At 46.5% G+C, this 27,691-nt stretch overlaps 5 protein-coding genes across 28 annotated transcripts in view; 3 read left to right on the top strand and 2 right to left on the bottom strand.

Moving 5' to 3' along the window:
- The window catches only part of CELF1 (CUGBP Elav-like family member 1), a 69,775-nt gene extending 67,844 nt beyond the window's left edge, over positions 1–1,931 (bottom strand). For 13 of the 22 annotated variants that reach the window (XR_012628843.1, XR_012628844.1, XM_074867621.1 and 10 more), the window contains exon 1: positions 1,725–1,824. The gene's annotated coding sequence lies outside the window, so the exon portion shown is untranslated. Of the gene's footprint in view, positions 1–1,724 lie in introns of all 22 variants that reach the window. The other 9 variants (XM_074867640.1, XM_074867641.1, XM_074867642.1 and 6 more) reach the window with 7 other exon arrangements.
- A 35-nt stretch (positions 1,932–1,966) lies between these two features.
- PTPMT1 (protein tyrosine phosphatase mitochondrial 1) lies at positions 1,967–4,536 on the top strand. Of its 2 annotated transcripts, XM_074867648.1 has the most exons (4): positions 1,967–2,234; positions 2,306–2,386; positions 2,796–2,987; positions 4,272–4,536. In XM_074867648.1, the coding sequence occupies exons 1-4, from the start codon at positions 2,049–2,051 to the stop codon at positions 4,401–4,403; spliced, it is 591 nt and encodes a 196-aa protein (XP_074723749.1). In that variant the 5' UTR covers positions 1,967–2,048; the 3' UTR covers positions 4,404–4,536. The 2 variants fall into 2 exon arrangements, with proteins under 2 accessions (XP_074723749.1, XP_074723750.1); XM_074867649.1 differs by lacking the exon at positions 2,306–2,386.
- A 160-nt stretch (positions 4,537–4,696) lies between these two features.
- KBTBD4 (kelch repeat and BTB domain containing 4) lies at positions 4,697–12,330 on the bottom strand. 2 transcript variants are annotated; one of them, XM_074867620.1, is made up of 4 exons: positions 12,228–12,330; positions 9,537–10,157; positions 6,921–7,027; positions 4,697–6,339 (listed from the first exon to the last, which is right to left on the bottom strand). In XM_074867620.1, exons 2-4 carry the CDS (start codon positions 10,126–10,128, stop codon positions 5,479–5,481), a joined length of 1,560 nt encoding a protein of 519 aa, XP_074723721.1. In that variant the 5' UTR covers positions 10,129–10,157; positions 12,228–12,330; the 3' UTR covers positions 4,697–5,478. The 2 variants fall into 2 exon arrangements, with proteins under 2 accessions (XP_074723721.1, XP_074723720.1); XM_074867619.1 differs by having other exon boundaries at positions 12,141–12,283.
- NDUFS3 (NADH:ubiquinone oxidoreductase core subunit S3) lies at positions 12,304–17,901 on the top strand. Its single transcript, XM_074867647.1, has 7 exons — positions 12,304–12,432; positions 12,534–12,605; positions 13,461–13,558; positions 13,836–13,985; positions 15,888–16,013; positions 16,304–16,423; positions 17,662–17,901. The coding sequence occupies exons 1-7, from the start codon at positions 12,384–12,386 to the stop codon at positions 17,827–17,829; spliced, it is 783 nt and encodes a 260-aa protein (XP_074723748.1). The 5' UTR covers positions 12,304–12,383; the 3' UTR covers positions 17,830–17,901.
- Positions 17,902–22,852: 4,951 nt separating this feature from the next.
- FAM180B (family with sequence similarity 180 member B) lies at positions 22,853–27,174 on the top strand. Its single transcript, XM_074865190.1, has 3 exons — positions 22,853–23,350; positions 25,180–25,259; positions 25,837–27,174. Exons 1-3 carry the CDS (start codon positions 23,284–23,286, stop codon positions 26,308–26,310), a joined length of 621 nt encoding a protein of 206 aa, XP_074721291.1. The 5' UTR covers positions 22,853–23,283; the 3' UTR covers positions 26,311–27,174.
- The last annotated feature ends 517 nt before the right edge of the window (positions 27,175–27,691 follow it).

Raw genomic sequence — 27,691 nt, 5'->3', positions numbered from 1 at the left:
AGCCACCTGAGAGTTATCATTCAGAAAAGGTGAACACACTCCAAAAACCAGCATATATACTTTCCCAGAATAAGTATCAGCAATAATTTTGAAAGTGAGCACAGGCTGAAAGAGAACAGTAAGCACCTCTAAAGAAAAAAAATCCTTTACATCATCATATTTTAAAATCCCTATTTACAGATTTTACTGGTATATACATCTGCACCCATGTCCCTGAGCAGATAGAAGAACTGTGCTCCTGCCCTGGGAACTCTTCATCAGCAGGAATGCAACTGAACACATGCAGTTGCAGGATGCAAGCTGCACCCACCTTAACATTTCCTATCTCAGTGTAAAGACGTAAGTAGTATTTTTAAACATCTACCACAGCAGTAGTATTTCCAACAAAGCTTCCTCTTAAGGACTTGCGTCCTGACACAACTCTAGGAAGTACAGTATCTCACATTATGCAGCACTCCCAAGAACATAGCTGAGGGGAAGAAAAAAAACATGATGGGTTTATTATGGATATGCAATGCCAAGTCAGTGCAGTAAAATTTATCTGATGAGCTAATCTATAGAAAAGCAATAGAGAAGACAGCAAAAGGCACCAGGAAATAACTTAGCAATTATCGTGATCACTAGTACAAAGCCTGGAAGGACACACACACACAAAATAAAATACAAAAATAAATTAATTCAAGATACTCAGAAAGTCCAAGCTCTTGTAGACCAGAAGCAAAGCGTGCTTCAAGATATAAATCCCCACCAAGTATCTTTCTAAATCAAGTAAGCTCCCAGTGAAACACACCCGATGACCAAGCTCAAGCAGCACATACAAGAAAGCGGCAACATTTAAAAAATGCTCCCCGACAACTTCAGGCAGACGAGAATGCCCGTGCCTTAAAGGTGAAAACGTCTGGGCCACGATTCCTCAGGAATGTGAAAGAGTGAAGGTTCCACACTTTATTATAGTTCTGCCTCTCAACTTCCTACTCATAAATAGTCCTACAAAAATCTCATGCTGTTATCAACTTTTATGGCTTCTTCATGTATTTGTTCTTCATTTTACGTTCAGTCTCTCCTGGTTTTCATACTTCTAACTTCGCTCCAGCAGTGTCCGTCATGCCTTCTTGCACAGGAGACTGCAAATCCTCACACTGCGCTGAACTCCAACTCCCCTGCTTCTGCTTCTCGTACACCCGATTCGCCTCTACTCATACACCGGCACACTTCTGCAAACGACAGACCCCCACCGTGCCCCGCCGACAAGGAACCGCGCCCCACGGTCCGGGGATGAGCCTCCGGGCGGCTCCGCGGCGCTTCAGCCGCCCAGCCCGGCAGGCTGACGGCAGCCGCAGCCCGGGGGAGCGGCTCCCCGGCCCCAGGGGCCACACGGGGCCCGCCGCAGCCCCCCCCCCCCAATGCCACCGCCACCCCGGGCTGCGCTCGCACCTGCAGCGCCCCCCGCCGCCGCCGCCCGAGGCGCTGTCAGAGCTCGGATCAGATACAACCGGCGGCCTCCGGTTCCGGGCTCCGGAGGGGCGGCCACCGCCCCCGGGGTGGCGCGTACAGAACAGCGGCCCCCCCGCGGGCCCCAGCCCCTTCGCGCCGCGGGGTAGGCGGTGAAGAGGCGGGCGGGCAGGAGCGAGGCGCCCGCCGCAGAGGCTGCCGCCGCGGCCCGGCACGAGTGGCCTCACGGCGGGAGCCCAGGGGAAGGGGGAGGAGGACAGGAGAGCCGTTACCTGCGCGATCGCGCTCTCCGCGGACTGGGCTCGGCTCGGCTCGGCTCCGTCCCTGCCCGGCCCGGCCCGGCCCGGCCCGAGCTCCTCCTGGCGGCCACCGCCTTCACCTGCCCTCGGGGATCCACCCGCGCCCCGCTCGGCTCCCTGCGCCGCCTCAGGCCGGCTCCGCAAGATGGCGGCGCTTCCGGGAGAGACCACGGCGGGCCCGAGCTGGAGGGGCCGGCCCCGGCCCCTCCCGACACCGCCCCGCTCCCTCCGCGGGCTCCCCCGGCTCAGTGCGCTCGTCCGCGCCGCTCCCCCGCCCCTCGGCCGGCGGAGCCCGCGATGGCGGTGGCGGAGGCGCTGGGGGCCGCGGCGGCGCGGCTGCTCTTCTACCCGACGCTGCTGTACACGGTGGCGCGGGCGCGGCTGCCCGGGTCCCGCTGGCCCTGGGTCCACCGGCCCTGGTTCCACCGCATCGACGGCGCCGTGCTGCTGGGGGCGCTGCCGCTGCGGGGACGCAGCCGCACGGTAAGGCAGGCGCGGCGGGGCGGGGCGGGCCGGCGGGGCCTGAGGGTGCCTGACGGTGCCTGTGCCCGTAGCTGGTGGCGGAGGAGAACGTGCGCGCCGTGGTCGCCCTCAACGAGGAGTACGAGACCCGGTTCCTCTGCTGCTCCGCCCAGGTGAGCCCGGGGAGCTTGCTGGGGCCCCGCCGGGGAGGGTCTCTTGTCTCTCCGCCTGTCCCCTGAGGCTTTAGCCGCCTCCTGCCGTGATCCTGGCAGCGACCGCCAAATCCTCTGACAGCGAAGACCTGGCTCCTTCGTACCTAAGCCGACTTTTAAAACCCAGCTCCCCTCCTTCCCTTTAGCTGCCCCACATCTTTCCAGTTCCCCTTCATGCCTGCAGTCTGATAGGCAGCACTAAAGTTTTCATACATCTGATTCAAAGGATTGACGTTCACCTGCTTGCAGCCCCACTGAATTTCCCAACTCTCTCAACAGGTTCTGCGTTTTCTTTCAGGAAAAAAAAAACAAACAGCCAACCAAAACCCCACAGAAAGTTAACTGATCGACTCTGCTGTGCTCATTTCAGGAATGGGAGGCAATGGGAGTGGAGCAACTGCGTCTCAGCACCGTGGATCTAACTGGAGTCCCCACCTTGGAAAACCTCCACAAAGGTGTTGAATTCATACTGAAACACCGAGCCTGCGGTAACAGTGTCTATGTGCACTGCAAGGCAGGACGCTCCCGCAGTGCCACCTTGGTGGCAGCATATTTAATTCAAGTAAGGATTCTATGCTAAATGGGGTTTATTTTGATACAGTCTGGGTAGATACAGCCAACCTTTAGTTTCCTTTTGCTCAAGAAGCCTGAGCATGTACAGGTGCAGTGATGTTCCATGATTTTACAGAGTTTGGACTGGACACCCATTTTAAGAGAGGTAGATGGTCAGGCCCCAAACTTACATTGCCGTTTTGTAGACTGTGGCAAACGCAGGATAAATGAACAAATGAAAATTAATGTTTGCTGAACTGCTGTCTAAGCTTTCTTTGATAATCTAGTTTATCTTTGCACACCTTGTTCATCTGTGTTTATAATACTGTCGAGATAATGCCTCCTGGCAACAGGATGGCGGTGAAGCTGCAATATAGCTGCCGTTGTAAGCAGTCTTTTTGTTCATCTGTACAGTCTGCCTCTGCCAGCTGAGTTAATAGCACAAGCACTGGCAAAGATGTTCTGACCTTATGGGAAAGAGAAACTGTTATTGCAACAAAGCTTTGAAACACATGATTTGATAGTATCTGTTGCTAGTTCTGGCAGATCAGTCAGACTTCAGGAAGCTGCTTGGTTTTCTGGCCCATTAGTATAGTAAGTTCTCAACAGGTTCTGAATGATTCTGCCTTTCTTAATTCTTTTTACGGAGGAACGGATTGAGATGGGAATAACAAGTCATGCATGAAGGTAGGTCTACTGAGGAGATAAATGTCCATTTTTGTTCAGATTTTCTCCTTGGTTAACTGAAATGGCAAGCCTTTCTAAGCTTTTAAATAAATACAATTCAGGATCAAGAGAAGTGACTGGTTTTCCAAGTTCCTCTACAGACTCAACTGGGTAAGCCAGCACTAAGAACAAAATCCCACCTGTCAGTTCTTCTGCTGGTGTTATTAAATGTTCCCTGGAAAATTTTCCCTTAGCACTGAAGGGAAAATTTTCTAAGTGCTGAAATGCAATGGGAGTACTCGTAAAGTTTTAAAACAACAAAAAGAGCAAGCTGCACTTTTGCTCTGGTCTGGTGGGACTAGGACAGGAAACTATTCACAACATGATAGAAGCATGGGTGAGACAGAAAATGGAGGTCCCAGGCAGCAAGCATTCCTCTTTAACCGTGGGACTCATTCCATGAACTCGCATGGACATTCAGGCCCCTCAGAGGAACATAAAGTAAACAGAAGAGGCAAAGCAGCGAGTCTTCTAACAACTCTAATGTTGCCTGTAGCCTCCAGGAAGGCTCCATTAACTGGTGCAGGGATGGAATGGATTTTCACTTGCAGGGTTTCTGCCTTTTCAGCTGCATCACTGGAGCCCTCAGGAAGCAATAGAGGCTATTGCCAAGATCCGTCCTCATATCCTCATTCGGCACAAGCAAGTCCAGGTCCTGGAGACATTTCACAGGAACATGATCACTGGGACAACTGCATAGTGTCAGTAAGAACTATCAAAATCTCTGTCTCGGCTGCTTTAAAAAAACCTTACGTTTTAATGATCTAATGAAGACTTAAGCATTGTATTTCTTGACCATCAATAAAGAAGTTTTTACATAAATTACAGTAAAAGGGACATTGGGCTGTTTCATTAAAGCTTTCTTTCCTTATGGCTAATGTCTTAGTTCTCTTGGAGCCCCATAGTTGTTCTCTCCCACACACAGTACCAGTGCTGAGCCAAACTGCAATCCAAAGGAAGTTCTGTAATATTTGCAGCAAAGGAAAAGAAACCTTTGTCTCAGCAGAGACTTTATTCAGATTCGTACCCAAAGGGTTACAGTGCCAACAGAGAGGGGTGGGAGGACGTGGTCTTAATTCTGTCTTTCACCAACACTATGATTACAGGTGGGGATTCCCTGTACAGTAAAGGAAGCCAACACTCATAAAAATGATCTCCCTCTTTAACGCTAGGTGATGACAGAGCAGTAAGCAAGTTCCTGGTTTGTTACCACTCCTCTAGGAGAAGTGCTGAATAATGCAACCTACTAAAGGTCTTGGGGTCAGCTCTGGAATCTGTCTGCTGCAAATATTTCTGCCAGTTGCTCCTTCTGCAGTAGGGACACAGGAGTGTTTAAATGGGGACATCCCTGGAGGACACAGTGCACATCTAACTCTGCGACAGTCTCCTAGGCAGTTAAAACTAGCAGTCTGGGCCAAGGAGGACGTTGTCCATATGCCACAGGATTTGTTATTGGTGGATTGGTTCCAGGCTAAAAAAGCCATTTGCTGCAGTTTGGGCCTCAAACTCAAGCAGCTTATCATCAAGGGATCAAAGTAATAGCATTTAGTCTGTCTGAAATCTAAGATGCAGCAGTTCAACTTTAATAGTGCTATGTAAAAGAGTAGGCCCACAGCCAGAAAGCCCATACTTCCTCTGCACAGGTATAGAGGATGGGGTCTTTACTGGATGAGTGAGCTCATCGTAACTGGACCAGTGCTGAGGGTGGTGGGTGCCTCTGAGCTGCGCAGCAGAACACTGTTGCTGCCCTTCCTATCATGGCCTGGTTTCCCTGCTTAGGCCAGGACAAACTGCAGGTTAGTGAGCAGCACTTTGATGCCGCTTGTGACTGTTACAACAGAGGTGGCTGGGTTAAGTTTAAAAGTGTTCGCATCACCCTTTTTATAGCGGTCGCGAAAGACATAGATGCTGCCGTTGCAACTGGCGATTTTCCAGAGGGATGGTACCGAGCTCCAGGCATCTGGCAGGCAGAGCCGGGTGAAGCTATCCAGCAGAGGATTATAGCAGAGCAGCGAATCCCCCTCAGCTACGATGAACACCACATCCTTGTGCACAGCAGCATGCATGCGCCCGGCAAAAGGCAGTACGTATGGCTTCACGTGGCACTTCTCTGTGTTGGTATCGTAGCACTGAATTAGCCGAGAGGGCTTGGTGAAGAAGTCCAAGTCATTTTCCTCCCCACCCAGCAGGTAAATGACACCATTAAGGTTTACACCTGCGGCTCCAGAGACGGCCACTTCCAACTGGCTGGTCTCTGTCCAGACATTGTCTCGTACTCTGTAATAGATGACGGCATTAGAGAGAGTGTCCTGGAGAGTTTTCCCCCCCAGTGAATAGATCGCATCCTTGCTCGGCACGGAGACAAGGGTGTGTTGGAGCCGGTCACGGGGCAGAGGGGCACACCATTCCCAGTCTATGGTCGCGTTGTTGCATTTCCACATGCGTCGTGGAATGGAGCCACCGACGACGTATAGGTCACTCCCATGCTTGCAGGCTGCAGTGATCTGGTGACACAAGCTGTTCTGGCCACTCACACTTATGGAGTCATCATCAGCACAATGCAGAGAGACAGCGAGTGAGTGCGTACGTGACGACTCCTTTCCAATCAGGTAGATGTGAACATTTTCTCCAATCACCTGAGAGAAGGAGGAATGTGTCAGCAGAATTGGACCTGTTTACACAAATATCAGTGATGCCTAAGCCTGCATTTTTCACCTTTGCACCCACCTGTGGGCCTGAGGTGTGTGACCTGCTTCCCAAGTCCTGCCACCCTACAGCATTAAGGACTCAGAGCCTCAAAATCTTTCCAAGACACCAGTTGTATCTGACATAGCAAAATAGCAACAGACTTCATGGGAACACGAGTGTCTGCGGTTTAGGTAAGGGCTGGTTACATCACTGATGGAGTAGAGTTATAAGGAGAAAGCCAAACTCAGATTTCTGAATGGGCTCTTTGGTAACGGAGCATCTGGTGAAATAAGTCATTAGTGGCATTGCTCCAATCACTAGTGAAAGCAGCCTCAGGTTAAATTAAAAAAGCTGTCAGCGCAGTTGCTATTTATAACAATGAAAGTATTCCTCCTGCAAGCACCACGAATTTCAATGGCACTTGTGCTTTGTGACTTTCAAGTCACACCTGTGAGCAGAACACCCTGCCTTGGAAAGTGCGAAACCACCAAGTACGACACCGATCCCGGAACAGAAGGTTGTTTTATACCTTCAGACTTGATCGCAGTGTCTCTGAAAAGCCCGCTCGCTCCTCCTTGTTGAAGTTGATCCAGGTTTCTATGGCAACTGTTGGATTCTGAGAACATGGAACGCCATCTGCGGTTTGGGGACAGAAAGGCATTTATGATATCTAGACAAAGGTGTATGTGCTCAGGAACATCCTTTTCCTGTGACTCCCTCCCCCCAGTCCCACCACAAACCCTACTTTCTCCAGATAGGAAAAAAAAGATACAGAGATTTTGGCAGGCATGATCAGCGCTGCCAGCCAGACATCTACATGAAATTAGTTTGGATAAATAGCAGAAGACAGAGCTGCCAGATCTTAAGCACTTTGGATGAGTTTCAACAAAGGAACCTATATCCAAGAGAAAGAGGGCAGGAAAGAGAACTTACATGCTTTGTGATGATAAAAAGTATTTTCTTATTTAAGCATTCAGGCAAAAAGATTCTCCTATTTGAGAATCTCAGCAGCTGCCTGCCTTTCTGGCTGGTCCTAGAAACCTATCTAGCAGAAGTCATCTGCAGAAATTTTCCTTCTCTGAGCACTGTCAGGCAGCTGACCCTCAAGACTGAACATCTGGTGTTGCTGCCATCCTCTTAACATTTGGAAATCCCCAGTGAGCTACTATAGCTTTCCTTAGCAGCATGACAGTAGGAAACACTCAACAGACTGCACCAGATTTCAATTTGTTTCCAGACATAATTGGAAGTTTTGGTTATGCCACAAACTATTGCATCATCGTCATCAGTACGTTACCTAGAAGATTTTAAGTATTTACTTCCAGTTTAAAGCCAGCAATTATGCCTGTAGTCACTGAGAGGCCTCCCTATGAAGGCTCTCTTGTTTTGTAGTCTGCTCACGTGACAAACCCTGATTCAACGATGCTGAAGGCATCAAGCAAATTCCAACAGTTTTCTCTATACTGGAAGGGAGGAGAAAAAGTGTAGAACAAAAGCAGGTATTTCAACTCTTTATTAGAAAAAGGGATTTCCATAAGCTATCCATCGCATTTAGTGGTTAAATGAAAAAACTTTGATTTTGAAATGGGTCCTAGAGTGCAGCAAAAGGTAAGCTTAATAAATCACTATTTTGTGAAATTCATTTTAATCCTTGCCACTAACAGCTTCCTCTACTTAATTCTCCATTAACTAAACAAAGATGCAGGAATTGCAAAAGTAAAAGATTTTCCCTACAGCAGGAGCATATTTCAGATTTGAATCAATTTTATGAGCTAAGCTTTGGCATAAATATTGAGTAAAGTGATTCTATATATGGAAATAGATGATGCATGGGAAAAAAGTTTTGTTGAGCAATTGTTTTAATTTAGGACCACAAACACTAAAGGCCATAGTCCTAAAACTATGGTTACCACATAGAATCCCGAAGAAGTTAAGGGTGACTGACCTCCATAGCTTCATTTCACGATTTTGTGAATTTTTTTTTTTAATGAACTCACAACGTAGTTTAAAATCTTTACGTAGATAGTTAACAAAATTACTCTAATTTTATCATCGTTTTTTTGAGCTGTCAGTACGTATTTTCAATGGGTTTTTGACTGTGAATCGGTTTAGATCCAATAGAGATAATACAATGCAACATCTGTAAAACTCTCATATGCATAGCATCCACTTTAAAGGCTATTTTAAGTCTTGTGGACAGATTTGCCAGTATTCCAAAGAATCCAGTCACGGTAGGTTTATTGTAACAGCATATAAAACACATGACACACAAAGTAGTTATTTACTCATTTACGAAATTATTTAATTAAAGCAAGAAAGGGGCAATCTCTCTGGCCCCAAGGCCAGCACATCTGAATGTATGAGCTGCTTCTACATTCTTGCTTCCTCTAGCAATGATACATAAATGCACAAAAATGGAGTTGTGACTGCGGCATCACAGACAGGTTTTCAAGTACTGGCTGTACCTACCAGGGCAGCAGAAAATCTTAAGGATTGGTGGCAGTTGGACTAAGTTTTTGATGTGTTCACACATCCTTCACAACACTGAGTCTTTGCATCCATTACTGTGGAAGGCTATTACCTTTACAAGAAGGGTAATTACTGTATTACCTAAGATGTTACAATGCCTCTATTTCAGTCAGCTGAGTGTCTAGCCTAAATAATCCTAACAATTACATATAATTAATAACTCTAACATAGCCTAAAAATATGGCTTGTGCTCAAGCCTTCTTACAAATGTTGAGCTGTTGCATTACTATGTTAAACGATTACAAACTAAAGAAGAAAAAAGACTTTCATAAGATGTTCATTTATGGTAAGGCTTCTTTTACTTTTAATGCAAACAAAAATACAACAAATTGCTGAAAGTTACTAAGTTATGTTTAAAAAACCTGTAATACTTCTGACCTGTTGACTGCTGGGAATTACCAGCATCCTCTGTGTTCCTTTTCCATAGCTTAGATACTTCATGTCCAGTAACAATTAATAGTTTTTTTTCTGATTAAGTTATCCAGAATTTTTTGCTTTGCTTAACTTAGCTAAGTCTCTGAATAGACAGTGATTATGAAAGCTCAGATCTTTCCATCTTTCGATCTATTTTGTTCAGTCCCTGACAGAGTCTCTAAAAGTCTCAGGAACTCCTTACCTGTAAGGATGTCTGTCAGCAGGCGGAGGGGCAGGTGTAGGAACTCCTCTGTGTCTTGCAGTTGAGACAAATGTGACTTTGCACAGTGTTTGGCAGCTGTGTAGAGCTCCATGTCACTGTGTTGATCTGCCAACCACATGACCTGCAGACAGTTCCTAACCTGCACCGTACGAGCCAGAAAACGGGAGCACTCTTCAAAAAGGGCAGTCAGCTGGTACATGTCTGCCACTTCATAGGTTTCCTGCAATTCCTCTGCCCTCAGCTTTACAGTCCCATGGTAAATATAGTCCACCAGGAGCTGAAAGACACTCTCACTAACGTCCTGCAGCTCAATCACCCGGTTGTGGGCCTCTTTTAGGTTGGAAGTGAACATAGAACGAAAAAAGCAACTCTGTGCTGAGAGGACCAAACGGTGCAGCTGGAATTCCTTGCCTTCCACTGATATTGTAACATCAGCAAAGAGCTCATCCTCCAAGCATAATTTCATAATACCCTGGGCCACGCGGCCTGAGTGGGAGCGGTCGGTGAAGGTGTAGTTCACAAAGTAGTTTTCTTCTGCAGAGGAGCCTCCAGTCTCTTCTGAAGAGTCCATGGTGCTGCACAGATCAGACCTCCAGCAATCTGTAAAATCACAATAATTATACGGCTTTCTCTCTCCACTAACAAGATTATGCAGTACTTCAGGGTACAGGGAAAAATCAAACATTTTGGTAAGAGGCCAGCATATTTTAGACTGAATATAAATAGCACAGCCAAAAACTTCTGCTTGAGCTTCAGAATCTCAAACAAGAAATCAGAAGTTGGCATAATTAAAATTATAATATATACCAAACTTCCAGTACAGTGAGCATCACACCCCAGCAGAACTGGGAGACATGCATATCTTTTCACCACTCATTTCACTGACACAAAGAAATGCAGCAACGGTTATTCAAGTGGAAAGTCCAGCAACCGCCTTAGGAAACTCACAAAGCCAAAACAATGTGGCAGCACCATAGCTGGGCTAGATGGAAAAAGGATTACAGTATCATACTAACGAAGAGCACAGACAGCAGTTCACATCATCAGGAGGAGGTAACTACCATCCAAAACCAAGATGATGACTCCGTGCAGTGGTATCAAGCAAGGTGAACTTGTTTTTACCAAAAAAGATGCGTAAGAAGTCTGCCAGACATAACCACCAGTCCTTCAAGCTAACCAAATGAAATAACTGATTGTTATACTCAGTTTGTTAATGCACCAGACACCTTCAGCATGCAAAATAACCTGTTAGATGTTGTTAGCCACTGTTTCCCAAGTGGCAAGGAGAACTCAATTTAACAGCTAACACCTCTTAGTAGGTACCAAACACTCTTAGTAGGTACCAGAGATTGTTTGCAGAGCTCCAAGCAGCTTGTGGGTTGAAAAAACTTCTGAACCAGAGAAGGACTGCTGTAGAAAAGAGCTCTTTTTAACATGGCTCTTGCCAGCATTAGGAGCAAACAGATGCCCGCCTACATTCACTATAAGCTTATTTTTACACCTCAACTATCAGCCATGGTGACTGATACCACAAATTTCCTCAATTAATACTGAACATGATTTCCAGTACAATATTTCTCAAAGATGGGATTTTTCCCCAGGAGATTCGTAGTTACTCTTCCATGCTTTATTCTGTCCAACATGCATCTGCTTACAATAGCTCTGCTTGATACAGGAGGGCTCCTAAGTTCTTTGCTCCTCAGTTCTGTTCACGGGAAGCAGCGTCTACATCCCTACTTGGCTAGACAAGTCCGTCCCATCCCTGATGATGGCCTGCCTTAATTATACCCTTATTGTGATTTTACCATACTTCTGGTCTGTCTAAAAAGTACCTATACATTAGCCCGTAAGAGACTGAGGAGCTGCAATGGGCATGGAACACATCGGTACTGTTTTTCCAGCTTTACCAAGTACAAGCCTATCCTACAAACTGGCTCCCGCTTCAGTTAAAGCTCTCGATCCCTACAGGGATCCTGGCAGATCCCACTGCCCTGCACAGTTTCCAGAGGACTGGGTCCAAGTCACAAAAGAAACGCCAACAGCAGCTAAAGACTACCGTGAATCTCGCACCCTTCTTTGTAAACACAAAGCTCCCCTTCACATCCCCGGCAGCTCCCCTATGAAGAAAGAGACGCGCACGAACAATAAAGTGTCCCATAAGGCATTACCAAAGCAACGATCTGCCCTACGCCAGGCTATAGGTGACCGAAAATTAAGCTGAATCCAGCAGAACACCCAAACAAAGAGAGTATATGGCACAACAGACGCATAATGACATCTGATAAAGGGACTTAATAACAGCAGTAACTTTCACGGAATTCTGACAATCTTTCTTCCCCAGAACAACTTCAGAAAACAGCTAATTCTCGGTAAAGCGAAGACCCGCGCCAGGGCCTCGCTAACGCTCCAGGAACCGCCATGGAGTCACCTCGCCCCACAGCGCTGCCTCACCCGCGGCTCTGCCGGGGTCCCCCCGCCTCTCCGCAGCGCTCGCTGCCCCCGGGCCGGCGGCAGGGCCGCTCCCAGCCCGCCCCGGGCCGCCGGCGCTCCCCGGGCCCCCCGGCACGGCCCCACAGCACCCACCTGCGACGCCTCCCTTCATGCCGCCGCCGCCCCGGAGCCTCCCGCCGCCGCCCCGGGGTGCCCCAGCGGCTTCTCCGCAGCCCTCACCCTGCGCCAGGCGCTACCAGGCACTCGCCGCTTCCGGCCACCGACCCGGAAGCGTCCCCGGGAAGCCCCGGAGAGCGCTTCCGCCTCCCCGGGGGGAAGCGCGGCGGTGCTTTCCGCTTCCGGCCCGTGCCCTTGCCCGTCCGTGGCCTGGCGGGGATGTTGGCGGCGGCGGCGCGGGGGGTGGTGGCGCGGGCCGTGCTGCGAGGTGAGGGCGCTGGTCCCGGGGCGGCGGCGGCGGGACTCGGTTAGGCCCGGGCCGGGCCGGGCGGTTGGCGGGCGGTCCGACATGTCCGTTTCTCTCCGCAGCTGGCGCAGGCCCGGCGGCGGCAGTGGCGGCGCGGGCCCGGCTGGCGGGGAGCTCTGCCGCGGAGACTCGCCGTGAGTGAGCGGGGCCAGCGGCGGGAGCGGGGCGGGGGAAGAGACGGAGGCTGCCCTTGGGCACTCTCTGTGCCATAAAACACCTTTTAGTGGGTGTGCCGGGAACTGGTGGGTGCCCATCACGCATAAACCGGATTTTTGCGCGGAAAAGTGTTTCCTTTGATAACCGTATTGCTCTGGATTCCCGGCTGCGTCCTTTCTCGTGGGCCTGCCTGCGGCTTCTGTGCAAAGTTGTGCCTCGGTAAGAGCTTCGTTGCACTGAACCTTGAGGGGTGTCTGTAGTCGTAACAACAACGAGAGAGCAGCCTGAGATCCTAGGGTGCTTTGACTATGAGGGGGTTGCTTAGATGCTGGCACATCAAAGAAAACCAGGATTATTTTGTCTAGGAAAAAAAGATCCTTTCTAGACCCAGGCTGAAAGTCATGAGCAGTATCAGAGTTCAGATTGTTCAGTTATCTCTGCCCCTCTCTTTTTTGTTATTTGTTTCTCCACCATTGTTGGACTGTTCATCCTGCTCTATTTATAGCACACACAAAAAAATTCTGTCTAGCACTGATGCAAACTTCCTTCCTTATCAAAGTCTCTAGTTCCATGTTCTGTGTACCACAACACACATATGTTGCTATAGTCTAGTCTCTTATAGCATCCTATATATTCCACTACTGTGTTTAGTTTTGGATTTACCACAGTAAACTTTGCAGGTTGCCTGGACCTGAAACTGCCTGGCTTCTGCTAGAGCTACTGAGGAGGCAGGTTGAAGGCATTTTTAAGTCAGGGATGGGAGTTGCTACTCTTCTTTTCATAGCTTTCTGTATTTCCTGCCATAATCTTGGGAACTTTATTTTTCTCTTTAGCTACTGTCAGACCAAAAAATGAAGTAGAACAGAAGCAGCTATGTGTTTTTGGGGAGTATGTAGCTGAGATTCTGCCCAAGTATATCCAGCAAGCCCAGGTAGGTGCTGTTTGAGAAACTGTTCTTGTCAGGGGGACAGGACCCAGTGAACACTTGCTTGTTTGCCGTTTTCAGAAATTGTTCTGGGGAAGAAGGATTGTCAGAATTACATGAAAGTTACTGCTGTTATTAAGCCTCTTCATCTGATGTCACTATGTGTCTGCTGCGCCATATACTCTCTTTGTTTGGGTGTTCTGCTGGATTTGGCATAAGGTTCGAGTGTAACGTTCAGTCCTGTTGGTGTTTGTACTCATGACCTCGCCACTGTCTTCATCAGGTGACCTGTTTCAATGAGCTGGAACTCTTGATCCATCCAGATGGGATCATTCCAGTTCTGACCTTCCTTCGAGATCACACTAATGCCCAGTTCAAATCCTTGGCTGACTTGACTGCTGTCGATGTCCCGTCTCGGCAGTACCGCTTTGAGGTAAGAACTGGTCATAGCTGCAGGGCTTTCACAAGTGCTGATGGCTGTGGGTGCTGTTGCAGCTCTGAGCACGTTTTTTGCTGACAGTGAAAATTAAAATCCACTCTGAAATGCTGGGGTTCGTTTAATCTGTTGATCATGGAAGCAGTAGTAGAGTTGATATTGTGTGGGTTCTTAGTTTGACTTTCCTTTTGTGCTCTGCTGAAAGGTGCTTTTTGTTTGTTTCTTTGTTTTCTTTTTTTTTTTTTTTTGGGTATAGTTTTGGTTTTACCAAAGTGTCTAGAGACTTCTTTCTGGCCAGATGTGAATTGGTGCTCTTCTTTCTTCCACTTAGGCCTGTCAGCTGCTGTTGTCACAACTGATGATGTTTTTCTTTAAATCCCCTCAATCTTCTTAACAATTGTCCTCTTTAAAAAACAAACAAACAAACAAAAAAGCTATTTAGTTATTTTAAAAAAAATCCCTGAAAGTCAGGACCAAATAGGAGATGAGACAGATTTTCAGAAAGCTCTCAGAAGATTTCAGGCGCTGAACTTCCACTGACTTTTGGTGAATATTGGAGACTTGGTTCCCACAGATGCTTTTGAATATCTTGCCATATAGCTTTTCAGCTGCAGAAAAATTGGAGCTGCAGATAGAAAAAGAAAAGATACATCTCTGAGGAAACCACAGGCTCATCATATTGTCTGATCACGTACTATTAGAAAGCTTTGTTCACAGTATTGTTGCGAAGACATTACTGTAGTTTAATTTAGAAGATCTGTAAAAGTCAATGCCAGAAAATACCTAGGGCTCACAGGCTGTAGGAGGCTGACTGTGGTTTAGGCAGCCTTATGGGTGAGGAGATGTCTGTCTTCCCTTGTCTAATCTGGGCAGACTGTCTTTCAGGCAAGAGAAGTGAATTGGTAGATTTTTAGTTCCCAGCAAGTAACAAGGATAATGAAAAGTAGCTGATTTATTTTCCCCCTGTGGTTTGTCCTGTATGAAATCACTTAGCAACAGCTGCTCAGAAAGCAAGGGGTGGCAGGTTTACCTTACCTATATTGGCTAATCAGATGTCTGTTGTTTTCAAATGTAGCTCCTTCTTGCTTTGCTAATAACAGCTTTGAGTTTTAGTAACATAACTCATGATTAGAAAAAAATCCTGAGAGTTGTAGAGAGAGTTTCTTTAACTGAAAGGCCTCCAGTCTCTGAAGTAAATGAAGATTTTTTTTTTATTCAGGATTTTTCTTTCAAAAATCAAGGTAGTAGATTCATAGAAATAATAGAAATACAGACCTTAATGAATTCACCTTTCCAGCCATCTTCACAGAGGCAGTATCAAATGAGGCTACAAAATTTCTTAACAAAGGTTTGGCATTTTCTCTCAGCCTGTTTGTAGTAAGTATTCCTGCTCCCCCCCGCTGCCCTGGAGGTTCTAGTAATGCTCATAAGCAGCCTTTTTTTTAGTACTTCATCATCAGAAGAGTTAGAAATTTTCCCTGGTATCCAACTTCTTTGCTGAAAATTAAGTGTATCTCTTTAGCTTTCTCCCACTGGATGCTGAGAGTAATTGATAGCCATTTTGTTTGTGACAGACTGTTGAAAGACTATTGTCAAGTGTCTCCATCCCTTCAGTATTCTTTTTTTAAGATTTAGTATCCCTTTTTACTTCAGCTCTCCTTCATCAGTCATGTTTTCTAAATCTCACATTATTTTTGTTACACTTACAAGGACGAAAATGATAAGCTATCACTTCACCTCAGTTGTGATAGTGTCTTAGTGCCCAGCTCTGAAGTGCTGAATGTGATTCTACTGATAAAAAATATTTGAAATAGTCTTCATGTGCCTTTGCTTAGCCATTGCTGTACTGCAGAGAGCCATAAGTGCCGTACAAGACCGATGTCTTTTATTCTGCTTCAGATTGTGTACAATCTCCTGTCTCTGCGGTTCAACAGTCGGATCCGTGTGAAGACATACACCGATGAGCTGACACCCATCGACTCAGCAGTGTCTGTGCACAAGGCAGCAAACTGGTATGAGAGAGAGGTGAGTGCCAGTCTACTTGGGAGCAGAGTCTGTGGAGAGGGGCTGTCTTTTCCTGATTAAACTGATTCCCAGGGCCCTGAGGAAGAGAGAGAGAGAGAGAAGTGTTTTCCTGGCTGCCTTTTCAGAGTAGGGGGTGAAAAGGTGTTTGACTTGCTTTTGAATGAGTTCCTGCACCAGTTTTGCTGGCACTGCACAAAGCCAGGCGTGTAACTGAAGTTTTATGAACATAATACATGAAGGGTTTTTTTTTTTTTTTCCTAATCCAATTTACTTGGCTCCCTTTCATTTAGGTTTGGGACATGTATGGTGTTTTCTTTGCCAACCACCCTGATCTAAGGCGAATCCTCACAGACTATGGATTTGAGGGCCATCCTTTCCGGAAGGACTTTCCACTCTCTGGTTACGTGGAGGTAGGAGATATGCTCATGTCTAAAGTTATCAAATCTCTCCAATACTCTTATTTGAGTTTCGGTACAGAGATGTGACTGCTTTACAGTCCTTTGTCTGAGAGGCCCTAAGGATGTTTCACTTGTCTGTGTTCCAGAGGAGTTCTATAGATTTCCTGCATGGAAATTCAAAGTCATCACAAAATATCATCAGTAATAAGGCAGCCTAAGGCCAGAGACACTGAGCAGATTTCATCTGCTGTATACCAGAGATATTTGTCAGGCAGAGAAGGTGCTTCTGCTTTTCGCGTGTCTTCTGGAAGATTAAACTTTCCACTGCAAAACTGGAGATTCCCAGAGGAATAAAGGACTGAACTGATCTTAATGCAGTTGAAACTCCATTTTGTTGAGTTTTTGTAGGCCCCACATTACAAAACTCTAGTTGAACTGACTCTTGCTATTTATCAAATATTTACCTCTGTATGTCAAAACACAGGTGAAATGAGTGTGTTTGGTATCTGTCTAGTTTCAGATGACCGCCTTGCAGCAGCAGTCATATTTGGTGCAGTTCTAAGACTGACTTGAGTCTCAGGAGAAAACAGTGAGGTTCTGCAAGTCACAGAGGGTTTTAAAAAAATTAGAAATAACAGCAAATCCTGCAAGTGAGGACCAGGCAGCATCTCCTGAGCTGTGGTTTGGAGATCTGGACTGGCACAATGAGGATAAAGCAAGCCAGCTGAAAGTGTCTGGTACTCGCCTGCATTTCACCTTGGTTGTCTTTTTGTCCCATATTCTGAGTGTTACACTAAGAAGCACAACTAAAACCAAACAAACTGCCATGTTATAAAGACTCATGAGAGTAGTCCTCAGCTATGGCAGGTGAATGGGCCACCTTATTTCAGTGACTCAGGAGAAATTCCTTTGTCATATGACAAACTATGCGTTATTCCACATGGACTCATATGGACTGTAGGCTGGGCACTCCTAATTCAGGGTGATTAGTCAGGTCACCTGAGGTACATGGTAGCAAAGAGGAGGGTTTTCCTGCAGAGTGCAAAGGTCTTGGTGGCATCTGGAGGGTTTTTGTTTCATAATGAGGAGAACTGAAGCTGTGGCAGAGGTCTGTGGCCTATCCACGGCACAAGAAGTAGGATTGCCTGTAACCAGAGGGTGGTCTGGGTCATGACTGTGTACAGCAGATAGCAGAGATGCTGTGGGGACTGTATGGAAATGACTGGCTTGTGTCCTTTGCCCTGTTCTAGGTGCGGTATGATGATGAAGTGAAACGGGTAGTGGCAGAGCCTGTGGAGCTATCTCAGGAATTTCGCAAGTTTGATCTGAATAGTCCTTGGGAAGCATTTCCTGCCTATCGTGCAGCTCCAGAACCCCTGAAAATAGAAGCAGGAGCCAAGAAAGAAGATGCAAAATAGCAGCAGAATGGAGCTTGGCACCATCCTTTCTGTTCTAACATAGTATTTATAATAATAAAAATTGATATGAGATTCTTGCCTGTTGTGGTCACATGAATAATGCTGTTTTCAGACTAGATGAAAAGTGCAGGGTGAGGGATGCTAATTTACAGTCTTGATAATCCAATTGGTAGATGTTTATCTGCTGCTTTGAGTTGTAAAACACTGGATTTGTCTTTTTGATTTGCAAATTGAATGGCGTCCAGACATTCCCTGTGACTAAGATGCTTTATATACACTGCTTCTGCTCTCTGTCCCTGCAGGCATAATTCATAACCTGAGCACTCTGTAGGAGACTGTACTGAAGCAGCTGTGTAGCTTGAGCAATGGGACAGCAGTGTCTCAGCTCCAAGATGGGTGTTGGGGAGATCGTAATAATACAGCGAACAGACAAGGCTTTTGTAAATGGTTCCAGTGCAGTTGTTTTTAGGACAACACGAGATGTACCTGGATCCAGACCAAAACAATTGTGGAAATCTCTGCATTGTTTCCTTGGAAATTATGTCAGTGCCTGTCCTTCTGGCAGAAGGAGGAGTTGCAGGTAACCTCTCACATGCCACTCCCTCATACTGGCTTTTTCTTCACAATCGAGCAGTCTTTAATTTCTCCAGCATCTTCAGATCGTGCTTTTCCCTGCAGTCAAGAATATCTCCTTTCCCTTGTCCCACAGGCAAGAATCTATGCCTTTTTGTCACTATTACAATTATTTTGAGCTGTATGATATAATAGCGTTACCACTATCTTTGCTCTTGTGGAAAATCTCAGTTCTCTCCAAAAAAGCTGGAAAAATACTGTAGTTTCAGTCCACCCACCACCTGTTTAAATGAGATTACATTACAGCAGTCATCAATTAATAATGCCCCTTGTCCTTAGTCCAGAAAATACGTAACACAGTTCTGCATCAGAAAACTGACTGACCTCATTAAGATCTGAAAACTATTGTATAAGAGATTTCATAAAATAATTCACAAGCTGTTTGTAGAGATTCTCTGAATCACTACTTAAGCTTTTAAATTGTAAAAGCACTAATTAAAAAAGGGGTTTGGGGAAGGCTAGGGTATGGGATGGAGGAAGGGATAAGAAATTAAGACAGAAAAGGAACAAGTACTCATTATGACTAGAATGTGATCTGTTTTCAAGAATCAGGTTTCATGTTTGTGTCCACCCCAGCCTTGTAAGGATGGGCTTCTTATATTTTTCTTTAAAAAAATTTTTTTTTTTTAATTTGTTTCAGGCTGCTGTGGCTGGCAGTGTTTGGGATGTGACTCAGAACAGTGTTCTCTAGTTAATAGCATTTGCCACTCACCTTAAAAGTTACAGCTCTGTATGGGAAAGAGGAAAGAGAAGGGAACATGAATCAGAAGTTTGGGGCTTTGTATAGTTCTTAGCTCCACTTGATCTGCCATCAGTTGAGCTGATTAAATAGGAAATGTACTTTTAGTCCTTCCTACAACGTGTTCCACAGCTGGTTCTGTTTTCTGTTACAGTGGCTCTTTTTGCATGGTGATGCCTATTGCGCAAGACAGAAAAGTTCCTGGCACCACTTCTGTTACTGTGAAAATTCTTTATAAAGCACATCTCCCCACCACATTCTCCCTCCCCCATCCCAGGTTGCTTGAGGCACCATGCCAAAAAGGATGGTCTGTGTATTGTAAAAAATACGTATTTCCCAGTACAGTAAGTCAGAAGACTGATGGTAGCAGGAACAGAAGGAAAACTGCCGTTTGAACATAATGTTTGTGCAGAGGGAGAATTTGATTGATGTAACATTAAGAAATGTTAGACACAATGCCCTGTCAAGTCAGACAGCATGCAAGGTTTGCTGAAGAATGTGTGTACTGGAAAAGTAGCCAGCCCTGTGGGGACAGGCATTGGCTCCAGCAGATCTTTAATCTGTGGAATAGTTGCTAATGGACCCAAATCTCTTCTCATTAGGGAGACCTGGGAGGTTAGGAAGAGTGCAATTTACTCACCCAGACCATTATCCCAGGGCACAAGAGACTACACAGCCTCACAAAGTACTGCCAGTGTTGGCACACCACCTCCTCCACTGCTCCTGAGCTCCAGGGCCTTCCTTGCCTACGGAGCCCACTCTCTCTGGGTTCCTTGTGGCTGGTGGGCACTTGCTTCGTGCTGGGCAAGGCAGTGGTCAGCTTGGTCAAGCACAAAGCTGTCTTACAAATCCGCTGTCCCTGCCTGGGCCACACTGCCAGCCTCCACAAGGCTTGTTTGCTTGGGTTGGATTTCTCAGCTGTAGGAGGATGAAGGATGAGATGTAAGTCAGATGTAGCTGACTTACAGACACACTCTTCAGAAGAGATATTTTCTGGTACTGCGGGGCCAAATAGACTTTAGGTGATGACTCACAGTCACCATGTTGAGCTTCCCCAGCGGATTAGGTTTTGTTGGTGTTTTCCAGAACTCTGGCATTTCTCCCTACAGCCAGGTGAGCAGACTCTCCTCCCTGAGGATGTGCCTGTTGACAGTGTCAGGGTATCCTCCTGCATCATGGCCACAGTTTGTATAGGCCCTGATAATTGATCCCCAGCCAAAATCTAGATGGGGATTTCAGCTGGGCCTTGCACTCCTGCGGAACAGAGCTTATGGCACTACTGAGGGACAGGCTGGGTGACAGCATGCCCCACATCCCTCATCACACTGCATGCCATGACGTCGCCAAGTCGTGTGAGGCCTGAGGGGGGGACCTTTAGTGCAGTAGGTGCAGTGGGATGGGGCCCTCCCTGTCACAGTTACACAGCCCATCACTCCTTCCAGCAGTGGAGCCACTCACAAACGGTACGACAAAGATACGGAAAGCATTTCCATAAGGACCAGCAGCACCATACCTGGAAAATACCAGTATAACAGTGGAGATCCTGTCTGGTTACTGTCAGAGCTTCACTCCTACTTTCCTTAGAGTTTTCTTCCTTCTTCCCCTCCAGTGACTCAAACTCTGGGAGCCATGTGTATCCTTCTTCCTTCCACTCCTTCCTCAACCACCTTCTTTTCATCTTTCTCCCCTGAGCAGCTGCCAGGCAGGCCCAGGCTGGGGACTGTGGTCTCCCCAAGTTCTGGGCAAGATATTCTAAGCAAGAAATTTCTCCAATTCTATAAGCAGAATTTCCCTTTCATGAAGATGCTGCCTATCTCCCTGCAGAAACCTCCCTCCCAAAGAGGCTTTTCTGGTGCTGTATTAGCCACACTTTGTGCCTCAACTAACAATCAACCAGCTCCTGCAGTTTTTGACCCCTCATATCTTGTTCCTCTTTCCCACCTTCCTGCTTCAAGAGGTCATGGTGCGAACGACAAAATCAGTCAAGGTGCCCCTGCAGAAACCTGGCTTGATGTGATGTTTTGAAACGGCTCCTACAACAGACGGTATGACCAGGGGGAGTGCAGAGGGGCGGGGTTGTGCACGTTCAGCTGTGAATAGCTGGCAAGGACAAAATCCCTCAGGAGGAGCAGGTGCACCGCCTGACATTGCCATCGTACATGCGGGGACTATGGGCAGCTGTCAGAAATTCAGGCTTGTTTCTGTGCACCATAAAACTACTGCTGCTTTACAAACAACCAAGGCGTATGTTTATCACTCTGCAATTGCCTTTCTGTGCAGGATAGTAAGGCAATTCTACTCAATCCCCCTAGCTCAAGGCAACATCTACCATTGATGCTTGTCCGCTGCCTGCCACCGTATCAGTCACCAAAGCACAGCCTCTGAGCCTCCTCTCCTCTCGCTCCCACCAACATGGGCATCCTCCTCTAGGCCCTTCAGCTGCAAGCTGTTCCTAGGAAATTTTCCTGTTGACAAAATCACGTACGGCCTTCACAGATGCTGGCCAAAATCCTGGTCTTCTCCTTGTGTCATGTGCTGCATGCTAAAGGGAGGCTATTTCATGGCCCATGAGACACAGGGTTTTTTTTTGCATAGAGAGTTCTAGACAAAGTCATGCGTACACTGTGGATTGTTAAGGGACTCTGGCACAAAACAGAAGGCACATGAATCTTACTGCACAGATCATCAGCCTCTGCCTCTTGAGTAGCATGTGATTCACAGTTTAATAAAAGTTATCTCATCCCAGAAGAAAGGGATGCAACTAAAGCATAAGGGGCAGAAAATACTGAAAACTGAAACAAGTGTAGCCTGACTTGAAGATAGCCAAGGCTATGACAGAAACATGGATCTTATTTTGATCCAAACTGAGGGTAAGAATGGCTCTGTATATTGAAGGCTCCTCTTTCCGTGACAAATCTGGGACTCTTCCATTATGTGCTGCTTTTCTTCATAGCTGGTGTGAACCCACATATTGCCAGGTACAGCTGCAGATCCTGGAAGTTTCAGAAGACATGCTACTTTGCACACCGATCACTTACTGACTGGAACATCATCCCCACCCTCAGTAAACTCTCTGATGACAGTAGTCACTACAAACTGGCACCCTGTAACACCTCCTCTCTTTTCTAGGCAGACTTCTTTCCCCTTAACCTGAGGGAGATGGTATCATTACTTATTTATACTTATTTGTATAACCCTGGCATCCCAGAGCCTGTTGGAGAACCCAGGACCATACTGTGCCACACAGAGTAGAAACACAGAACAGCTTGACTGGGGATAGGGCACTAATAAAAGTGCAAAGATGTATAGAGAACAGCTATCGGCTGTGAAGGGAATGAGATGAAGTTTCATCTATGTAATTCACAACACCTAAGGCAGACTGTGCTCATCGCAACCCAGAAGTCTTGTCACAGGAGAGGAAGACGAGGTGCTAAAGCCTGGCTGGCTCTGATCCTTGTTGTTTGCTAGGTCAGTATATTGAATTCTCCCTCTGGGAGTTTTGATAGAGAACTGAACAAGGGACATTTCTTCCAGCTGCTTGTATATTTTGGCTGCTACTGCCCTTCCATGAATCTGCCCAGACTGCTGGCCTTATCTGTTTGTGACATTTTAGGATTGCTTGCAGATTTTCAAACTCAGGAAAAAGGAAAACTGAAAATGAAGCCAAGGAGCTGAGCAGAAGTGTCACAGAGATGTGACAGGGATGCTGTGCAGAGGGAGAAGGGACCAGGAGGTCCCCTCTTCTTCAGAGGCATTCATGTGTAGTGAAATTTCTTGCAACTGATAGCTTCCTACAATAAGTTGCAGTGGGAAATCAGTCTTTGGAAAAGAAGCTTAAACAATTCTGCCAAAAACTTCACAACAAATTCTTTCAAGTTTCCAAAATATGATGGAAAATATCCTTCGGGTTCAGCAATTTGAGCTGCAAGCCCTTCCCAGGACTGCGACCAGAAACACAGAACAATGGCTCCATTCCAACAGAGGCTGCTGGGACCAGAAGCAGCAAGGGAAGACGCCACAGCAAACAGCTCTTGCTGTCCCCGGAGCGGAGAGGGTGGCAGCTGCCACCGGGCAGGGCTGCTATGGCTCCCGGGCAGCTCAACACCTGTCTGATCCTGTGCGTGTTTGCTGGATCCCCGAGGCTGACAGGTAGGACATGCACCTGCTAACGATGCAGCTTCTTGGCTTGGCAAACCTTTGGGCCCTGCCAGTGGCACGACGCTTTGCCTGCTTCTTCAAGTATGGTCAAACGCTTCAGGGAGCTGCGCTGAGATGGGAGAGAGCTGGGGTGCCAGGTGGGCTTGTTCACTGCGGGAGGCACTTGTACCTACTTGCAGGATGAAGACCTGCTGTTGGATTTGGTGGCAGGGGGGAGGGTTTTCTTGGGTCTTCACTGAAAAAGTCTGCTCCTGCAATAATGCTTGTGGATTTTCTAGATACTTTTTGGGGAATAAAAAACTCTATTGAATGATAAAGTAAGTAAGGGACCGTTCTCCCATCTCCAGAGGATATTTATGTTATTATTTCAATCCATTATTTGTTATGGTTTGTTTAATTTTTGTTTTACTCAAAAATCCAATGCTGCATATATTTATGACACAGTTACTAATAACAGTAGTTTGGCAGCTATTCCAAAAATTCACTGACTTTGCAGCCAATCAGATGTGTCTGTGAATTTAGCAGAGCAGTTAGCCTAGAAGAGACCAGCAAAGAAATTTTCAGGTGCTGCCATATCTTCACCTGAGCTAAAAACCTTGCTGGCACACCCATGGAGGAGTAGAAAAGAGCGGCTACCTCCCTGCTCACATTCCAAAGCCACAGCTGGCTTGGATCAGGGTGCCTGCAGCTGTGCAGAGAAACAAATCTCTGCAGCCTGCGGGGTGGCAGTGCACTTCTTCAGGCAGCTTGTACATCTCCCTGTAAAGCTTTAATCAAGAATGGAAACTTGGAAGTGGGGCTCAATAGTAGTCATCACACACATACAGTATTAAATAATTTTTCTACTTTTTATAAGCAGCTACTGACCTTAACTCTGGACTACTGAACATAAATTCTCCCTCTTTCTTCTAGAAAAAATCCTTCAACAATATAAAAATGGGGAAAAAAAGCGTCAGCTTACTGTCTTATACAAGCTTTTTCCTTTTCATGTTTCTTGACCTGAAGGATGAGTCTGTAAGTAGAAGAGGGTCTTGGCTACATGACTATGCTGATCAACACAGAGAAGGGAGGGGATGCAGCCTCCCTCTCACAGTCCTGGTTCGAGGCTACTTGTATCTCCTGTTTCCCAAAGAAATAACAAAGGCAAAATAAATGCAGAAAGTTAAAGCACTAGAAGTGTTAGTAAATGAAAATTGAAGAATTCTTAGGATTGATGTGACTCTCATTAATAAACTCCCATTCCTCTGGCATCGTATCTATTTTTTCCCCATTTAAATGATGTTGGGTGGCCCAGCAAGAAATTAGCTGGACATGGGAAGAGCCATAATGGATTCGACCAGGTTTCTTTTACCTTCATACTCTGCCCCTGCCAGCCGCAGGTGCTCAGGGAAGAGGTATAAATCAGGATAAGCATCAGGTTGTGTTTCCGCCAGCAAGTTGAGGAGCCTCCCAGCACCCTTCTTCTCTTGGGCAGCCTTAATTTCTCCAGCAAAAGCAACCCAAACCCATCAGTTCAAAACCCACCCACACTTGGTGTGAGGGGCTTCCTTGCTGCCTGTCAAAGCGAGTGCCTTTGCTGCGTATGCTTTAGCTCTGTTGGCAGGATTAAAGGCCATCATATCCAAAATTTACACTTGCCTCACTTAACTGAATCTGTTTCTCTTAAAAAGCTTGTTTTGCTCATGAAAATCCCATGGTCAGTATCTGTCGTGTTTGGCATGCTATGAGTGGCAGCTCAGAAATATTGAAGACATTATTGACAAAAATAAACAGGAAGGGCCATGGTCTTGCACTACCAAAGTCTGCCTGATATCTTCCAGATGAACATCCTCACAGCTGGGACGGTGCCGGCGCCAACCCACCCCATCGCAGCCCAGAGGACACTGACGTCATGTTAGAGGTCTCCTGGGTGTTGGGGGCCCGTGGGCTGAGGCACTGTTAACGTCTGTGCTCCCACCTGCCTGCACATAAAAACTCACCTGTTCTCCTTGTTCTCATCCCTGACGGATTTTGGGAGTGCCTGGAAAACCCCTCAGCGATGCCCGAGTTGCATTTGTGCTCCCTCCCATTGTGGGGTGCAGATGAATGGGGGCTCTGACCCCCTCCATGGCACCTCAGACCTCTGGGGTGGGACATGGGGCCATCCCACTGGGCTAGGTGCCTCCCCCATCAAGTGGCCAAGCCCCCCCCCCCCCAAGGCAGCTGTGCCGGGGAGCCGCTGAGGGTGGGAGTGTGGTGGGAGAGGCAGGGCGGGAGGCGAGAGCTTGGACGGGTCCCACAGGGAAACCGAGGTGTGGAGCCAGTCAGAAAAAGGGTGTGGGGCTGGCAGAGAAGGACGTGGAGTGGGACTAGGCGGGCCGTGGGCAGCGAGTCAGGGACTCGGTCCGGCCCGAGATTTGGCAGCGTTGCAGATGGCTTTAGAGCTGGCGGAGGGTTTGTGCTGGGCTTCCTGTGCACATGCTGCTCTTCTCTTCCAGATGCTCTGGGGAGGGCTGGATATTCAGGCCAACAGGACAATCCGGCTGCGGGATGAAGAGCTGGCCTCCCTGCGCCCGGCACGGCAGTTCATGCGGATTTTAGAGGATGAAGTTCCCAAAACACAGACAGAGATTGAGCAGCATCTGAGATATTATTCACTGACTGATACCCACCTGCCTGTAGCAGAGTTTGACCGTCTCCTTTTCACCAGCGTTTACTGTGCCTATCAGGTTCGCTCCACGCAGGGTCTGGATAAAAATCTCTGGATTAGTTTTTTCTCTCAGCTGGTCGATGAAATCTTTCGTGATCTGTGCAAGGGGCTTTGCCCTGCAAATACCACCCTCCTCCTGGCTTCCTGGCCCTGGAAGGAGAAGCCTTCCCATTTAGCATCCCTGAAACATTTCTATCATTCTAACCTAGCCAGGACCAAAAGAGACAATAAGGGAAAGTACTGTAGGAAAGGACACACCTGATTTCAGCTGCATCCTTGGTTATTTTGAGTGCTTTCTACATTATTCAGGACTTTGTACAAATATGACACACCTTTTTGTCCTGCATTCTGCATTGTGCTGGCAACCATTTAGGGATTTATACAGAAGCTTTTATTTTTGAATGAAATTTCACCTTTTCCTCTTTTTTTTTTTCCTGTTTTTGTTTTTCAAGTGAGCTGTGCTGAAGGGGGCACTGCTGTTTAGATGTGTTATTGGTCTTGATTACTGATACTTACTGGGGAGAAGCCCTGGCAGTTTTTTTCCAGGATGTTACACTGGTGTCCTACCTGACTTCATTTCAGATACTTCAGTTCAGCCTCCTTACATTGCCCCTGTGGTTTCAGCCAAGTACAGTATCTTTTCTCCTCTCCAGTAACCAGCTAAGCAGATTTTGTTGTGTTTCATGATATAGGTCACATATTTAATTTCAGCTTTCTGCTCATGTGGCATCACATTTTATGTGTCCATAGTAATTTCCCATCTCATGTATTCATTTTTCTGTAAAAAGCAACCTGGAAAATGTATGTATTCCATGAAGCTTCCTAGTATTTGCATATCATATTTACACATGTACACTGCTTTGTGCCAGTTATCAGTTTAGAATATACTTCCTTAAATCTCATTTAAATTCCTAAGGATCATGACCTAGTTATTTCTTCAGCAGATTTTCCCTCTTCTATGAAGTTTTTTTTGTACAGCTATGGCACTTTAAAAGCCAAATATTATAAATACACAGTCTCTGTCCTCAAAATCAGAAATACAATTATTTTATAGAAAGAGATCATTAACCTTTCTCTGTGCTAAACATCACAGTGTGGAATTAAATAAATGTAATTAACTACTTGGGAGGGTTTTGATATTTTTTTCTTTGTTTCTCTAGGTTTTCTGCTGTCTTTATAGGTACCTTAATTTTGAACATTCATTGCATGTGCTTAGATGATGGGATCCATAATTCCCTTTCTATCAATATACTCTCAATTTTCCATGCTCAACAAAGGAGGCATGTGTGACATTCAAAGTGGGAACTGCTAGTTTTTGACTTAGTTAATCTTTTTCCAAGCTGTTGTTGCCCAACAGATGGAGAGAAGAAATGATGAGGGAGGAATAAGAAGCCTGGAAGCAGGTTGCCACAGAGAATGGTTTTAGAGGTCAGGTTAGGGCTATGACAGGAGAAGATAGATCTACACAGCTCATAAAGCAGTTGTTTGTTGCTTGTTGGTTTTTGTTTTGTTTTGTTTTGTTTTGTTTTGTTTTTTTCCCTAAAGGATGTAGGAATTAAGATTAGCATTTTATTTGAAGTATAACTTCTAGTAAACTAGTGTTCCACCTGATGTTCTTTTATTTTTATGCTGGCTTTTTACAC

Source organism: Strix uralensis, chromosome 4 (genome assembly GCF_047716275.1).
Source record: "Strix uralensis isolate ZFMK-TIS-50842 chromosome 4, bStrUra1, whole genome shotgun sequence".
NCBI classification, from domain to species: domain Eukaryota; kingdom Metazoa; phylum Chordata; class Aves; order Strigiformes; family Strigidae; genus Strix; species Strix uralensis.
The sequence above is the reverse complement of the archived record's forward strand: the minus strand, read 5'-3'. Positions and strand labels throughout refer to the sequence as shown.